Source organism: Oryza sativa, chromosome 5, assembly GCF_034140825.1.
Source record: "Oryza sativa Japonica Group chromosome 5, ASM3414082v1".
In the NCBI taxonomy this organism is placed as follows: domain Eukaryota; kingdom Viridiplantae; phylum Streptophyta; class Magnoliopsida; order Poales; family Poaceae; genus Oryza; species Oryza sativa.
The window spans coordinates 7,517,655-7,535,963 of NC_089039.1; the positions used below are offsets into that span (position 1 = coordinate 7,517,655).

The following is an 18,309-nucleotide window of genomic DNA, read 5'->3' on the forward strand; positions in this document are numbered from 1 at the left end:
GCTCAAATATGTTAAAAAGTCGGCAAAATTTGCTAGAAGACACTCAGAAAACGTGCAATTAGCTATGGGACACCACAAAGACATGAATTTGCTATAGGACATCGCAAAAGAGTGGTAATTAGCTACTAGACACCGAAGGTATTATTTTATTATTTTCAAACAACATGGAGAGAGAAATGATCGAAAAAGACCAAATTGCCCTCACGCACGTGGCGTCGACGCACGCCTTGCCGTCATGCAACGCCGCTCCAGCTCCATCTGCCCCGCCTTGCTGCGCGGGGGGAGGGGGCCGGCTGGAGAGTCGCGGTGGCCTGTCGGCACCAGGGGCGAGGCGGTACAGTCGGTGCTACGAGCGGTGGAGTGGGCGAGTGCCCATGGTGAGCGGCCAACGTCACGAGTGGCCGGCGCCGACGTCGTGAGTGGTTGGCGCTACATGCGGCTGGGGCGCTGGGCATGGCAACGTGGCCGGATGCGACGGGCACGGGTGCAGCTGGGAACTGTTGCGCGATTAGGGGGTGTTTGGGAACTAGGTGTTAGATATTTCTCACATATGATAATGTAACAAATAGCGAAGGATAAGAGTTGTTGGGCTGTTTAGATAGATAAGATAAGTTTCCTATGTTTTAGTAGATGCACAACAACTCTATCCGAGCTATATATACATGTATTCTGTTAAGCCCGGTTTGTGGCAAGTAATTAACACGTAAACTCCTCGCTGAAGGAGTTCTCTCCACATGGTATCAGAGCCTCCCGCTAGATTAGATTAGTTCTGTTGTGCAAACTTTCTCCCAGCGACATGGCGAGCTCTTCTATGGCGGCGGCAATCTCCAACCCTCTGTTTGGCCTCCAAATCTCGGATAAGCTAACCAAACAGAATCATCCTCTCTGGGCTGCACAGATCCTCACCACCTTGCGAGGTGCGCAGCTGGAGGAGCACATCGTCAGCACGACCGCAGCTCCGGCGGCTGAAATTGAAAAAGAAGATGGCGACAAGGACAAGAAGACCAAGATTGTCATCCCCAACCCTGAGTACAAGACATGGTTTGTTCAGGACCAGCAAGTGCTCGGATTCATCTTCTCCTCTCTATCAAGGGAGGTGCTGCAACAAGTGGCCGGCGCTAGGACGGCGGCCCAGGCATGGAACATGATTGATGACATGTTCTCGTGCAAGTCGAAGGCGGGTACAATCAATGTACTCCTCGCCTTAACCACCACATAGAAGGGACCTATGTCTATGAGCGAATATATCGCGAAGATGAGGTCCCTCGCCGACAAGATGGCGGCTACAGGGAAGCCGCTGGATGAGGAGGAGCTGGTGGCGTACATCATCAACGGGCTGGATTCAGAATTCGACGCCGCGGTTGAAGGACTGATGGCCACGGCAAGGATTGCTCCAGTTTCAATTTCTCATGTTTATTCACAGCTCTTGAGTTATGAAAACAGGATTCGGATTCGGCAAGCTTATCTCACCACTTCGGCAAATGCGGCAAACCGAGGTGGTGGTCGTGGTGGACGCGGCAGCAGCACTGGAAACAGAGGTGGCGGACGCGGCGGCTTCGGTCGTGGCGGTCACGGCCGTGGCGCCCCTAGCGGCGCAAGTCAGGGACGCGGGCGAGGCAATGATACTCGCCCCGTGTGCCAAGTGTGTCACAAGCGAGGGCATGTTGCAAGCGACTGCTGGCATCGTTATGATGACTCATATGTTCCTGATGAGAAGCTTGGCGGTGCTGCAACATACGCCTACGGTGTTGATACCAACTGGTATGTTGATACTGGGGCGACGGATCACATTACCGGGCAGCTAGACAAATTGACAACCAAGGAGAGATACAAGGGAACAGATCAAATTCACACTGCAAGTGGCGAAGGTACGAGTATTAAACATGTTGGTCATGCTATTGTTCCTACTCCTAGTCACCCCTTGCATCTTAAAAATGTTTTACATGTTCCTGAAGCGGCGAAAAATCTAGTATCTGTTCATAAACTTGTTGCAGATAATTATGCTTTTCTTGAAATTCATGGCAAATATTTTTTGATTAAGGACAAGGCCACGAGGAGGACAATTCTTGAAGGTCCCTGTCGACGAGGCCTGTACCCACTTCCAGCCAGATCGTCTTTGAGACAGGCCTTCGTTGCGACGCCATCTTTTGTGAGGTGGCATGGGCGTCTTGGTCATCCCTCCAAGCCAATTGTTCTTAGAATTCTCAGTCAAAATAAATTGCCTTGTCTTAGTAATTCTGTCAATGAGTCTGTGTGTGATGCCTGTCAACAAGCAAAGTGTCATCAATTACCTTTTCCTAGATCAACTAGTGTGTCAAATAATCCTTTGGAACTTATTCATTCCGATGTGTGGGGGCCTGCCTCTGAGTCTGTAGGTGCAAAGAAATACTATGTTAGTTTCATTGATGATTATAGTAAATTCGTTTGGATCTACTTTCTTAAGCATAAATCTGAGGTGTTTCAGAAGTTTCATGAATTTCAGAAACTTGTTGAAAGGCAATTTGATCGCAAAATTCTTTCAATGCAAACTGATTGGGGAGGCGAATATCTTAAGCTGCACACTTTCTTTAATGAAATAGGGATCTCCCATCATGTCTCTTGCCCTCACACACATCAACAAAATGGAGCTGTAGAGCGCAAACATCGCCACATAGTAGAAGTTGGTCTATCTCTTTTAGCTCATGCCTCCATGCCTTTGAAATTCTGGGATGAAGCCTTTTTAGCTGCTACTTATCTCATTAATCGCCTTCCTAGTAAGGTCATAAAATTTGATACACCCCTTGAACGGTTGTTTAAGCAAACACCAGATTATAAATCTCTAAGAACATTTGGCTGTGCATGTTGGCCAAATTTGCGCCCCTACAATACTCATAAGCTTCAATTTCGTTCAAAGCAATGTGTGTTTCTTGGCTTTAGCAATATCCACAAAGGGTTCAAATGTCTAGATGTTTCTACCGGCAGGGTATATGTATCTCGTGATGTCACCTTTGATGAACAAGTGTTTCCCTTTGCTAATCTTCATCCAAATGCTGGCGCCCGTCTTCGAGCTGAAATTTCTTTGCTTCCTCCTACTCTAATCAATGAGAAAACATCTGATCAAGGGGGAGAGGAACATCATGATCATCTGTTTAATATCTCTATGCCAAATGCTACTGATATTTCATGTGCAGAATCTCCCAGAAATGTGAATTCAGATATACCGGGGGCATTTGGCCGGGTACATGGAGCAAATGGCGACTTGGCGGGAGAATCCGCCTCAGATTCAGCGTCGGTCCAGGCGCAGCTGCAGCGGCAGGCCTCCGGATCTGCGACGCAGGGGGAGTCGGAGCAGCAGCGCTCGGGCATCCAACCAGCGCGCGCCACGTCGCCTGCTGCATCGCCTACTGCTGCTCCTCCATCGCCTGCCCGTGCTGTCGCGTCTTCGTCAGGTGGTGCGCAGCAGTCACATCAGCCAGGATCATCTGCGCCGTCTGAGTCTGCACAGCTATCTGAGGTAATACGACCTAAAACAAGGTTACAAAGTGGTATTAGAAAAGAGAAAATATACACTGATGGGACAGTTAGATACAGTTGTTTTACATCTTCTGGAGAACCACAAACTTTGCATGAGGCTTTAGGTGATAAAAATTGGAAAGAAGCAATGGATAGTGAATATCAGGCTCTTATGAAAAACAAAACCTGGCACCTAGTTCCTTCTAAGAAAGGGCAGAATATAATAGATTGTAAGTGGGTCTATAAGGTCAAACGAAAGGCCGATGGCAGTCTAGATCGATATAAGGCTAGAGTTGTGGCAAAGGGGTTCAAACAGAGATATGGTATAGATTATGAGGACACCTTCAATCCTGTAGTTAAGGCTGCTACTATCAGAACTATTTTGTCCATAGCAATCTCTAGAGGTTGGACCCTTCGTCAGCTAGATGTACAGAATGCCTTCCTTCATGGGGTTCTAGAGGAAGATGTCTTTATGAGGCAGCCACCAGGTTATGAACAGAAAGATGGCTATGTGTGCAAACTAGATAAGGCCTTATATGGTTTAAAGCAGGCTCCCAGGGCATGGTATTCCAGGTTAAGTACTAAGCTGCATGAGTTAGGTTTTAAATCATCTAAGTCAGATACATCTTTGTTCTTTTACAGTAAGGGAGATGTTGCTATGTTTATGTTGGTATATGTGGATGACATTATAGTAGCCAGCTCATCTATTGATGCCACTAATGCTTTGCTTAAGAATCTTAATCAAGAATTTGCACTCAAGGATCTAGGAAGACTGCATTACTTCCTAGGCATTGAAGTGAAAGAAGTAAATAATGGCATAGTTTTGACACAAGAGAAATATGCTATGGATGTGTTAAAGAGAGTGAATATGAGTGACTGTAAAGCAGTCAATACTCCTTTGTCTATTTCAGAAAAATTAAGTGCTCATGAAGGTAATCCTTTTGGACCAGAAGACAGTACCAGGTACAGAAGTCTGGTTGGAGCATTGCAGTATTTGACTCTGACTAGACCAGATTTATCATTTTCAGTAAATAAGGTGTGCCAGTATTTGCATGCACCAACCACTAAGCATTGGGCGGCGGCTAAGAGGATTTTGAGATATTTGAAACATACAGTTAAGCTTGGGCTAAAAATTAGCAAGTCTAATTCTCTTCTTGTAAGTGCTTTCTCTGATGCAGATTGGGCAGGATGTTTGGATGATCGGCATTCTACTGGGGGTTTTGCTGTTTTTATAGGGCCTAATCTTGTGTCATGGAGTGCACGCAAGCAAGCTACTGTATCCAGATCTAGTACAGAGGCAGAATATAAGGCTTTGGCTAATGTTACTGCAGAGATTATGTGGATACAAACCTTACTTCATGAACTGGGAATTCAGGCACCCAAAATTGCTAAGGTATGGTGTGATAATATTGGTGCAAAGTATATGACAGCTAATCCTGTTTTTCATGCTCGCACCAAGCATATTGAGGTAGATTATCACTTTGTTCGTGAGCGGGTTGCAAGAAAATTTTTACAAGTGGAATATATATCTACCAAAGATCAAGTTGCTGATGGCTTCACCAAGACACTGTCAGTCAGACAGTTAGAGATGTTTAGAAACAATCTAAACCTTACAGGTTCAGATTGAGGGGGAGTGTTAGATATTTCTCACATATGATAATGTAACAAATAGCGAAGGATAAGAGTTGTTGGGCTGTTTAGATAGATAAGATAAGTTTCCTATGTTTTAGTAGATGCACAACAACTCTATCCGAGCTATATATACCTGTATTCTGTTAAGCCCGGTTTGTGGTAAGTAATTAACACGTAAACTCCTCGCTGAAGGAGTTCTCTCCACACTAGGGACTAAATTTAGTCGCTCTCACAAAAACATAAGTCCCTAAGGGACTAAAGTTTAGCCCCACTTTAGTCCCTCCAACCAAACACCACCTAGATACGATGGGTTCACGCGTTGTGGGGGCCTGGCGACGGCGCCATTCGACTATGCGGTGGCGGCGTGCGGCGACGCCCATCAGCGCCTTTTCCTTTTTTTTTTCCATTTCTTCCTCCTTTTCATGGTTCCTTGCCATGTGCGGCGGTGGAGCAATGAGGAATGGTCGGACGGCGCCGGCATGACCGTGCGACGACGAGGGCAGAGGCACGGCGTGAGCGACGGTAGTGCGTGCCAAGGCGCGCGTGTGAGCGCCGCGGTCTCGGTGTGGGCTGCCCGGCGGCAGCCGTTTGCCGTGGTGGCGTGGCACGGCACGGCGTGCTGTTCGCCGGCGGCCACGCGATGGCTACAGGTTGCTCTTCCTTTTTTTTTTCTCTTGTCTTCTTCTTCTATTTCTTATCTCTTTCTCTCCTTGCTTAGTCCGGTCATGGCGTGGCAGCTCGCTGGCATGGGGCAGCGGCATCAGTGGGACTCCAGAACAAGCAAAACGACACAGGGGTATTTTGGTACTTTCAACACTCTTTCTCTCTTCGTTTTTATAGGGAATAATAAAATAATACCTCCGGTGTCTAGTAGCTAATTATCACTTTTTTGCGGTGTTCTATAGCCAATTCACGTTTTTACGGTGTCCCACAGCTAATTACACGTTTTTTAAGAGTCCCGTAGCAAATTTTGCCTAAAAAGTCAATGGCATCGTCATTTATTGAAAACCAGAGTGGTATTTCCTAGATCCAGTTGATTCTCATGTGATTTTTTTTGTTTTACTAGAAAATTTGTGATGGTTTTTTGTTTGGGAAACTTTATTTTCTAGCTGTCTGATCCGCTCCAAGATTTGTGCTACATATACGGGCAGAACAAAAACCTCGCGCGGGCTGGGCGGGGATCAAACCAGGGTACCCTTTATCAGCTATGTGCATCATATATTTTAGTTACAGTGTAAACTACATTGTAGTTACATTTGGAAGTTTTCGACCGAAAAAACATGTGAAAGTTTTTTAAGTAGATTTTTTTTAACCGTATCATGAGTTTTGTGCTGTGCTTTTTGAGCATTAATTTGAACAAAAAGTTTGTCATGCTACACTCAACCACTATATTTTGTTAGTACTTTTGTTCAGGTGATATAATAGTACAATGAATAAATGAATCCTTCCTATTCTTGCACTTGCAACATTGGATGATTCTTCAATACTCTGCTTTATAATTTCTCTCTCAGAACTACACTGTTGAATCTGTTGTGATAACAGAAATCACCTGGATGCATACTATTCAGGAAATCACTTCAATTCCATCATATATAGGGGAAAAGGGCACTTCCCAATACCCATGATCCTCGTGCCGTATCAATTTTACCTCCATTCTGCCCTCATGAAAATTTTGTTTTCTCATCGTTTTGTCCTTTGAGATCGATAGTAATCAGTCTGCAGGCATTTTCTTCCAGATCAATGTAGCACAAGCATGTTCTAACCAGATCGACATGGCCAGATAAATAATCAGGGAAAAAAACAAGAAACAACAAACACTCAACTACACAGCATCCTTTTTGTATGTGTATTGGTCACAGAGACCGAGTTCTTACAGTAAAATACAAGATCTTAAAAAAAAGAATACGCTATCAGTTTATGAACCCTTCCAGCTTCCAACGAGCTGAAAACAATCCAAGGGCAACACATACACAAGTATTAATTAATCGATTCGTGGCACACGAACACCATCTATATGATCATCATCTTTGTTGTCATCGTCGTCGCAAGGTCGCCCAAACTACCGGCCTCTTCTTGCTCGATCGATCAATCATCATCTTCATCTTCATCATCATCAGTAGTAGTAGTTGTAACTTGTAATAACAGTTCTTCAGTATGGCATTGGAGAGTTGAGCCCCTCCTGGACGGCCATGGGGTGTGGCGGCTGGTTGTGCCGCTTGGACATGGACGACATGGCGAGCGTCTTCCTGAAGGAGGCGCGGCGCTCGAGTCGTTTGATGGTGAAGCGGGTGTAGGCGACGCGGATGTAAGGCGCGGCGGCCTCCTTGGCCTTGAGGACGAGGAAGAAGATGAGGCGGTAGGCGAAGAGGAGGACGAAGATCATGGAGAGGTCCAGCCACTTGGAGTGGTTGAGGCTCAGCCCCATCATCTTGGTGATGATGTACTCCCCCGTCAGCTTCGGCTGCCCCGGCATCATCGGCTCGAACTCCAGCCCGATCAGATCGTTCTTGTACGCTCCCTGCAATTCCAATGCAGGTAGAGTGATTAGCACCATTGTCGTAACTTCGGTCTCTGCACCAAGTAAGAATGCACATGGTAAGTCATTCAGAAGTCAATTACTTTCAAACCCCACGAGCCGTAGACAATGTAGGACACCGGGTATCGCCAGAAGATCTTTGGAAGTTCCGGAAGCAGCCGGAAGAATCCAGAAGTCAGCATCATGATCCCCTACATCATATATACATCCATGGAAAGATTCAGCATACAAGCTAGAAAAGGCATTCCTCAGTAATACTCCGTCTATTCCAAAATATAGCAATCTAGAACTAGATAGGAGTTATGTCAGATTTCTAGTACGGATCTTAGATTGTTATATTTTGAAACGAAGAGAGTAGCAATTAATAGAAATGTGCAGGTTATTTTAGCTTACAATGACGCCAGCACCGAGGATGAGGCCCATGAGGAAGTTGGGGACGAGGGCGGAGATGATCATCATGAGGCTCTCGATGACGGAGACGCCGCCGTAGAGGTTGAGGGCGAAGAAGGCGAAGTAGCTGAACCCGGGCCTGAACTTGACCATCCAATAGGTGATGGATGCGCTGGCCCAGGACACGGCGAGCAGGAACGGCATTGACGAGAGGAAGTTGGAGATGATGTAGGCGGCCACGCCGTAGTGGCCGTTCTGCCGCTCCAGCGTGAACATCTTCATCTCCTCGATGAAGGACGGGAAGCCGCCGATGGACATGAAGGTCATGAACCCGGACACGAAGCCGCCGCACGACGCCCTCGCCTGGATCGCCGCGTAGCTCGTGCCGACGTCGTAGTAGATGGTGCCCAGGCACACCGCCATGAGGACGTAGATGACGATCCGGAGCCAGTAGTAGCCGAAGTCGCGCGACATGTTGGTGAAGGACCGCCTCGTCAGCGTCGTCAGCTGCTTGCACCAGCTCGCCTGGCTCCCCATCACCACCTCCTCGATCACTCCCTCCTGCATTTTGCGTTTGGAATTTTTGGAATGTTTGATCAGGTTTTTCATTTTTATTTTGAATTGATCTTAATTTTGGATGTGGTAAGAGATTCAGGTTTGTGCTTACGATTTTGCTGATCTCGTGTATCGTGTTCCTGACCATCATGGCGTACTCGGAGATCCTGTACTTGTCCACCAGCCGTTCTCTGATCTCTGACGTGGAGTACTTGAGTAACGGATCAAAATCTGCCTCCTGAAAAAAACACAAAATTGTCGGAATTCAGTTCCATCAGATAAAAATCACATTTACAAACATCTCTTCAGTAGCTGGACATACTGCTCGCAGCTTCATGGATCCTTTCATGGCGGCGGCGACGTCGTCGAAGTCGGCGTTGACACACCGGAGGAAGTGATCGGACGGGTTCCTCCGGCTAGGACAGGGGAACCCTGTTTCCGCGAAGAACTGCAGGAACAGCAACAATTACAGAAACCATCACATAAATTATATCTAAAACTCATTTTATAATCATCATCTACTTGTTCATTGCTAATTGGAGAAAACAAAAAGGAAGATTATTACTACAAGTACTTTTCTCTGAAGATTTATCACACACCTGTGGAGCAAGCTTGGCGTCACCGAAGTAGACGCACTCGCCGCTGGAGAGGAGGCAGAGGTCGTCGAAGAGGGCGAAGACCTCGCTGCTGGGCTGGTGCACCGACGAGACGATGGTGCGGCCGCCGTCGACGGCGAGCTGGCGGAGCGTCTCGATGACGGAGAAGGCGGAGGCGCTATCGAGGCCGCTGGTGGGCTCGTCGAGGAAGAGGAGCCTGGGGCGGGTGAGGATCTCCAGCGCGATGCTCAGCCGCTTCTTCTCGCCGCCGCTGATCCCCCGGAGGTGCCAGTTGCCGATGTTCCGGTCGGCGCACTCCCGGAGCCCCATCTCGTCGAGCGTGTCGTCGACCACCCGCCGGACCTCCGCCTTGGACATGGTCGACGGCAGCCGGAGCAGCGCCGAGTAGGTCACCGTCTCCCGGACCGTCAGCGTCCCCAGCAGCACGTTCTCTTGTGTCACGTACGCCTGTCATCATATGCCCGTGCTATTACTACATCACTAATTGATTGGTTATTTGATTTAAGTTACCTCAGCAAATCAAATTTTACCATAGTGGTTAAATTTGAAATGATAGGCACACTCAGATTTGCCAATGATGAGGAATTCTGTGGTATTTATGTGTATGTGAGAATCATGTTGTTGACTAGCTATGAATTCTATGAAATTTTTTTATGAAAATTACTGTGGTTCCAGAGGGCTTTAAAAATCTCAAGCAATCTTTCAATTTATAGTAAAAAAGCTAGTGAAATTAGCTTATACTATTACGCAAAAAAAAACTTATAGTACTAGTATAGTATAGTATGTAATAGATTTGAAATTAATCAATCAGTCATCATGTAAAAAGGGTCTTCCAAGGAAATCAGATAGCTCCTAAAACTGTTATGAAATTGTAGGAATTGATGCAGAGTTAGTAGCACTAGCAATTAAGTGATTTCTGATCGACCTCTCTCGCTTCAGCAGTCAACTATACGAAGCTGTCATAATTAATTCTGCCATTGCAAAACCGAATAATATTGCAATATTACAAAAAGTACTTTTCATCAACGGATTTTATGATTTTCATACATATCTAACCCAAATATCTAAAAGATAGAAATGTTTAATGTTTCAAAAGTTTGACTTAGGATGTTGAAAACGACATATTTTTATGACCGGCCGGAGGGATCGGGTATCTGATACTGTATTAATTTAGAAGCCCATCTGGCTTTGAAATATCAGTGACAGTGCATGCGTGCACATATTGAAACATATGAAAGAGACTCATAACTACATTTGTAATGCTGATATGCTATACATGTGTCCTCTTATTAATTGGCATAAATGAAAAATTAGTTGGGCAGCACCAAACTGTCCCTCTCACACTCCATTCTGAGTGCAACTATACAGACTGCTACAAGAGACTCACAGTGATATTTTTAAGCAATATATACTAATTTGAAGATAAGACAAGCAAAATTAGTACATTCCTGTATTCAAAGTGAAAGGAACATAGGAACTCTGAAGAGGAAACCATGAACATGGGAGGAACTAAGCAATCACCAGCAGATCAAATAAAAAGCCTTGTTGCACCCTAACTAGCTAAATTAATGGCTTGCTTTGGTTTGGTATACACTACTTTGGTACCAAGCATAATTGCATTTGTTCCAATGCTTCACCTAAAATTAAAGAGTGTGCACATGGGATGCCATGCTCAGTACTGTACTCTATGACTGTATCTAGCTAGGTGCCATACATCTATCTATGCATCCTTAGCCGTCGAATACCCCGAGTCGGCGCACCGAGTGGCTACACGTGTGATAGTTCTGCCAGTCATCAGGAAGTCTCACACACCCCAACGTCAAATCTGCGATTTATCCTACACTCCTTCAATTCCAAACAAGATCTGAATCTATATTTGTTCCCTGGGTTAAGTCCACATTCTTCGTCCTTGCAGCTAGTGGGGTTAAGATGTAGTATCAGTGATAAATTCGTGCGTAATTTAACACTCAAGCAGCGTCGAACTTGGAACACTCTAATCAAGCTGACGAATTGATTAATCAGCAATAGAAAAAACATGAATACGGTTGATGAGTAAGATTCAGAGTGAAAAAAGTTAGAAATTGTATGAGCATCTGCATGTTGAAATTGTGAGCTAAATTAGCAAACTCACCAAGACGCCATAGTCGAGTCGCCTCTTCTTGCCGTTGAGAAGCACCTTCCCTGTCAGGAGCACGTTCCTGGCCAGCCTCCCTGCAGCCATACTCAAAAACAGAATCAATCAACCCCATATCAATCTATCAGAAATCCTTGCCTTAAAATACAAATCCTGGCACAGAAATCAATGCGAAATTTGAACTGTTCCATGAATTCAAACCATGTTTCCTCGAAAAAAGAATTCATTGATAAACCGCGTTTTGATTTATTTTTTTATTTTTTGACTGCTGGGCATGCATGGAGCAAGCCAGCAAGAAGTGCAGTACATGGGGTGAAATTCGTGCAGTACATGGGGTGAAATGGAATGGGATGCCACACTCAAAACAACCCCAATATCCCATCTATCAAAAATCCTTGCCTTGAATACAAATCCTATCACAAAAATCAACGCAAAAAAATTAACTGTTCCATGAATTTAAACCATGTTAAATTGTTAATCTCCTCAAAAGAATATTTATTTTGATTTTGCTGCTGAGCATGCATGAAGCAAAGAGAGATGGAGGTGGCAAAGGAAGGAAGAAAGGATACCGGAGAGGGCGTCGAGGAGGGTGGACTTGCCGGAGCCGGAGGGCCCCATGATGGCGACCACCCTGCCGGGGACGGCGTAGCCGTACAGGCCCTGCACCAGCTTCTTCGTCGCCCGCCCGCCGCCGCCGGGGAGCACCGCCGTCAGATTCTCCCACGTCAGGCTCGCCCCGCCCGACTCCGCGTACCTCGCCGCCGGCGACAGCGCCCCCGCGTACGCCGTCCCGTTGCCGTTCATCCCTCCTCCTCCTTCCCGCCCGCCGCCGTACTCCATCTCCACCTCCTCCAAGATCCTTATGCTCTCTCTCTCTCTCTCTCTCTCTCCCCCCAGCTAGGTAGGCTAGCTCAGCTCGGCCAGCAAAGAGCTCAGCTACCCACGGAGCCAGCCATTAATGGTGGCAACAGACAGCGAGACAGAGAGAGAAACAACAACACGAAGAAGAAGAGAGAGCAAGCAAGCTTAGCTTAGCTGCACACACAGGCACAGCCAGCCGAGAGAATCACGTTGGATTTTATGCTGCTGCTCCACCATTTCCCTCCGTTTCAATTCACAGTTGGGGAGGTCAGGTGGCGACCGATGGAGATGAAGCTTAATTAAGCTGAAGCTCAAGGAAAGAAGACGCTAGTAGCAGCAGCAGCAAGCAGTAGATCACCGCATTAATGGCGGTGGGGGTTGCGAAGCAGGTGGTAGTAACTGCTGCTAATTTAAGTCGGGTAGGTTATTACACGGACTACGCTAGCATCTTCTACTACTAGCTGCTGCGCGCAGCTCGCTCATCTCATGCGTGTCACTCGCTGATCAGATGGATTAGATGGTCTTAATCACAACAAGGGCATTAGTTAATAATTCCATGATTTCTTCTTGTGCAGTTGCACTTGCACGTACGTATAGCTCTCATGGCTACTGCCTAACTGTACTGAAAGGGACTCTTTAGAGTGAGAAAATTGACATTATGCCATCCTCAAAAGTGGGTTTCGCCCAAATGCCACGCTGGGAGTGGGCCTCGTTAAAATGCCACTTTCAATTAAAGACTACACGCTATAATGCCCGAACGGAGAAAAATGCCCCTGTTACTACTTTCTTCCACCTCTAACAAGGGATGCCTTGCCGGCTCGCCTCTGCCGCGCCCGCCTCATCCGCCTCCACCCCCGCTCCCCTTCCTCCCCGCCTCCACCGCGCCCGCCTCCACCTCCGCTCGCCTTCCTCGCCGTCTCCACCGCGCCCGCCTCCACCTCCGCTCCCCTTCCTCCCCGCCTCCACCGCGCCCGCCTCCACCTCCGCTCGCCTTCCTCGCCGTCTCCACCACGCCCGCCTCCACCTCCACTCGCCTTCCTCGCCGTCTCCACCGCGCCCGCCTCCACCTCCGCTCCCCTTCCGCCTCATCCTCCTCCACCTCCACTCCCCTTCCTCCCCTCCTCCACCACGCCTGACTCATCCTCCTCCACCTCCGCTCCCCTTCCTCCCCGCCTCGACCACCCCCAACCGACGACCCCGTGGTCACGCTCCACACCATCCGCGCCGCTGCCGCCGATGTCGGCGATCTCCATCTTTCGTGCCAACCCACCGTCCCAGCCGCTCCTGTTCTTCCAGGCGGCGGAGGCGCGCCCGCACGGTGGAGTCGTTGGTGAGCATGACCATGGCGAAGGCGTGGCGTGGTGGTCATCGGAGGTGGAGGCGATGGCGGCGGCAGCCGGGGTGCGGGGTCTCGCGGAGGCGGGGCTGGGATGGGGCGATGGGAGGGGGCACGGGGAGGGGAGCCATGGGAGGGGTCCTCGCAGGGGCCTGTGGCCTGTGGTTCTCCATGGAGCCATGGAGGAGAGCTCACGCGAAGGCGGGATGGTGGCCGCCGGTGAGAGCTGATGGTGATGGAGGGAGGAAGAAGATGAGAGGAGGGTAATTTGGTCCGAGATAGTATTTTAGCGTGTAACCAAGTGTTGACAGTGGCATTTTATCGAATCCATTTTGCAGAGTGGTATTTGGACGAAACCCACTTTTGATGATGGCACAATGTCAATTTTCTCCTTTAGAGTGTAGAGTCCGTAGTTGGAGAGCTAGTGAGGGTTTCCATGGAATTATTTATGGGTGAACAGTGTGAGTTAGATCTGTGCGGCGTTGGAAAGGTGCTTTGACAAAGTTGGCCTCAGAGCAAGTTTAATAGTATAGCGCACTGTTGGCTCAAAATCAACTACAGTCAACTTAATAGCCAATTTATGCAATAGTTACATATAAACATATCTACACAAGTAAAACCTAATCTCACCTGTTATAAACATATTACATCTTGTAATCCGTGCTGCAACTGGCTACAAAATTTATAGTCCGCTGCTCTTATCTCTCCTCATGTATCTTCTCGATATGTATTTATAGCTGGCTTATAGTTTGCTATTATACTTGCTCTTAGTATCATGTATGGCTTTCGATTTGATAAAGTCTTGGACTAAAATTAATCCAGAGATGGCGACCAATGTAAGATGTGTAGTACTAGTACTACTCGCACAAACGCGTTTGACAGACCAGATATTATTATCATAAATTAATTATCTACTCCCTGTATCTAAAAGTCAAAAACATATTTCTTTTATCACCAAATATAAGAAGAAATTAACTCATTCATCATGTGATAAAAATGAAAAAAATTATATACATGCATATAACCAATTAGTATCAAGATGGCTCATCGGTACAATGAACAATTTAATTTAACACATAGAGACAGAAATATGCTTAGATTTTTAGAAAAAAAATGAAATATACCTTAAACTTTTGGATAGAGGGTTTACTTCATTTAAGGGTAGGATAAATTCGTTCTTAAAAATAAATTTCAAATAAGTGGTATAAGCAATGCATGCATAAAAGAAAGTTTTTTTTATATAAAAACGTATTTTTACAAAGTGGAGAGAAAATTTACAACAATAATCCGATAAGTAAATTGAAAATAACATAATTTTAGGAATTTAATTTGTGTCTTTCTTTTTTGTACTTGCGTCAGTTGGATAGGAGGCCAAGGCATGCTTATTTGGAAGCTTATTTAAGAAAAATATAGATGATGACCCAAACTATCACTCAGTAAATTGTAATTGCTTTAGTTTTTTTTCTCGAAAGATTGATGGATTAAGATGGATATGAGAATTGATGGGTTTGGTTTAGTGATTTCGGATTTTTGCAGGTTTACGTTGGCCATGTTTTGTGCATGGTGGTAAAACAGAGGTTGGCCGTTTGTGCAGGTTTACGTTATCACATCCTTTTGTTGTCTGTGTTATTACTTACATTATTCACATTTTTTTCGAAACAGAAACTTCACAAAAGTTCTTGGCTAGCTAGCTCCTTTCCTTGAAGATGGGAAAAAGAAGCTAATTAATTTGTTCTTCAACGGAACGAGATTGGTTATCTCTAACGGGCTTAAAATATCATCTCTTTCGGACATGGTTAGTGATGTGAGAAAATATCTCAATCGGGCATCCGGCTGTCACGGATGACGCATCTCAATCGGGCCAACACAAAAGCTCGTCACGGATGACTCTCATCTCTAACAGGCCTAGATTATAGCACGTCATGGATGACTCTCATCTCTAACAGACCTAGATTATAGCCCGTCATAGATGACTCTCATCTCTAACGGGCCTAGATTATAGCCCGTCACGGATGACTCATATCTCCAACGGGCCTAGATTATAACCCGTCACAGATGAGTATAATCCAAAAAAAAATAAATTTTGATTTTTTGTTAGCCTCAGGCCTTTGCAAAAAAATAAATTTTGTTTTTTTGGCCTCAGGCCTTTGCCCTCACTCGTGTGCCTTCCCGGTCGGTCACCTATCCGGACTCATGCACACCTGGGACGAATTTCCCGGTCGGTCACCCATCCCGAAACTACTCTAAACCGAGCACGCGTAACCTCAAATTCCCGGTCGGTCACCCATCCTGAAATTACTCTAAGCCGAGCACACTTAACCTCATATTTCTTTGGAAGCTGCTTCCAAGAAAAAAATTTGTATGAGTATTCTATTAATCATATTAAGGCCTGGGCCAGGATGTCACATCCTAGCATCCCCTATTCATATACATTCATTCACATAACACAACCACATTCACATAACATCCATTTTGATCACATATTTCACCAGCAAATCTGAGTTAATTGGATTAAATATATATTTTGCAAGTATTATCATGAGTAAGATGCAAATCAGACTTATAGGAAAAAATGAATTTCAAATTGAATTTTATGATACTAAATGAACCCATATGAAAAAACTATCAAAAGCAAAGTTGTAGGCAAAGTTGTAGAACTCATTGAGATCTACCATTTTTATTTTGGTCATTTCTCTATCCGGGTTTGATTGAACTGTATAAAATTTGTATTTTAAAATACAAGAAATTCAAAAAAAAATTTCGGGTAGTAAATGATTTTAAATGGAAGAATTGTCAACAATAAAGCTGTATAACTCATCAAGATCTATAACTTTTATTTTGGTCATTTTTCTATATAACGTTTTTTTAATAGTTTGAATTTGAATTTGAAAATATGACAACTTCAAACAGCATTTTCATATACTAAATGATTTTAACTAAAAATGTCATTAACAATAAAGTTGTACAACTCATCAAGATCTATAACTTTTATTTTGGTCATTTTTCTATCTAACGTTTTTTTTAACAGTTTAAGTTTGAATTTAAAAATATGACAACTTCAAACAACATTTTTCATATACTAAATTATTTCAACTCAAAAAGTCATCAACAACAAAGTTGTATAACTCATCAAGATCTATAACTTTTATTTTGGTCATTTTTTCATCCGATAAAGTGATAGTAACATTGTTCACAAAATTCACATATCTCTCATCTAGTTTTATAAACTATAACACAGATATGTAAATTTTGTAAACAATGTTACCAACACTATATCGGATGAAGAAATGACAAACATAAAAGTTATAGATCTTGGTGAGTTATACAACTTTGTTGTTGATGACTTTTTTAGTTGAAATCATTTAGTATATGAAAATGTTGTTTGAAGTTGTCATATTTTCAAATTCAAATTCAAACAGTTAAAAAAACGTTATATAGAAAAATGACAAAATAAAGTTATAGATCTTGATGAGTTATACAACTTTGTCGTTAATGACTTTTTTAGTTGAAATCATTTAGTATATGAAAATGTTATTTGAAGTTATCATATTTTCAAATTTAGATTCAAATTGTTCAAAAAAACGTTATATAGAAAAATGACCAAAATAAAAGTTATAGATCTTGATGAGTTATACAACTTTGTTGTTGATGACTTTTTTTAGTTCAAATTATTTAGTATTTGAAAATGTTGTTTTAAAGTTGTCATATTTTCAAATTCAAATTCAAACTGTTCAAACAAATGTTATATAGAAAATGACCAAAATAAAAGTTGTAAATATTGGTATGTTATACAACTTTGTTGTTGATAATTTTTTTCATTTGAAATCATTTAATATTTAAAAATGTTATTTGAAGTTGTCATATTTTCAAATTTAAATTCAAACTGTTCAAAAAAAAGTTATATAGAAAAATGACCAAAATAAAAGTTGTAAATCATTATAAGTTATATAACTTTGTTGTTGACAATTTTTCCATTTGAAATCATTTACCACCCGAAAAACTATTTTGAATAATAAAATAAATTATTATACTACAGTTAATTATTTTGCTACATATCAACTCACAAATATAAACATTTCATATGACGAATGGAAAAAAAAAACTAAGTCATATCAATCGGGCATTAGTATAGAGCCCATCACGGATAAGTCATCTGTGACGGGTCTAGTTGTTACCGATTACCGATTGAGATATGGTCGCACAGACATGTTAGATAGTCATAAAACTCAGGCCCAACTTGGGACCCGATTGAGATATGTAATGTTATCTCAATCGGACCTAAACTATGGTCCGTCACTGATAAGTATCATCCGTGACGGGCCTGAGTTTTATGCTTATCTAACATGTCTGTGCGACCATATCTCAATCGGGTGATTTTTGTGTCCATCACAGATGACTCATCCGTGATGGCCCACTAATTCCAGGCATGTTAGAGGCCGTCACGGATGGAAGGTTCTGTACTAGTGCGATTAATTGGCGCCACTTGTCACTAGAGAAGAAGCCATTGGTAGGTACTTCTACTCCATGCCATCACTGCATCACATGAGTTTGTAAAATGTTTCTTTCTTTCTTTCTTATATATGGACAAGATGAGCATACATGTTCTCTCACGCTTCCTATGGAAATCTCTCAAATTAGTGGCTTCCATATCGACTTAGTTTTGCAAGGAATGCATGTTAAGGAGTAGGCATATAAGAGTTAAAAACGCTATTGGTAGGCAATGTTGTATTTAAATTTTTTCAAAAAAATTGAGTGG

General features: G+C 43.9%; 1 protein-coding gene across 1 annotated transcript; it reads right to left on the reverse strand.

The window, feature by feature from the left end:
- Nucleotides 1-6,937: 6,937 nt before the first annotated feature.
- Nucleotides 6,938-12,407, reverse strand: LOC4338133 (ABC transporter G family member 12). The gene is made up of 8 exons (XM_015782048.3): nucleotides 11,926-12,407; nucleotides 11,354-11,433; nucleotides 9,205-9,669; nucleotides 8,928-9,053; nucleotides 8,718-8,843; nucleotides 8,054-8,611; nucleotides 7,744-7,851; nucleotides 6,938-7,642 (listed from the first exon to the last, which is right to left on the reverse strand). The coding sequence occupies exons 1-8, from the start codon at nucleotides 12,194-12,196 to the stop codon at nucleotides 7,274-7,276; spliced, it is 2,103 nt and encodes a 700-aa protein (XP_015637534.1). The 5' UTR covers nucleotides 12,197-12,407; the 3' UTR covers nucleotides 6,938-7,273.
- Between the last annotated feature and the right edge of the window lie 5,902 nt (nucleotides 12,408-18,309).

Coding starts and splice junctions, on each gene's coding strand:
- LOC4338133 (XM_015782048.3), bottom strand. CDS start 12,196: ATGGAGTACGGCGGCGGGCGGGAAGGAGGAGGAGGGATGAACGGCAAC. Junction 9,054..9,204: donor ACGCCAAGCTTGCTCCACAG/GTGTGTGATAAA, acceptor CTGTTCCTGCAG/TTCTTCGCGGAAACAGGGTT. Junction 7,852..8,053: donor TCCTCGGTGCTGGCGTCATT/GTAAGCTAAAAT, acceptor TATATGATGTAG/GGGATCATGATGCTGACTTC.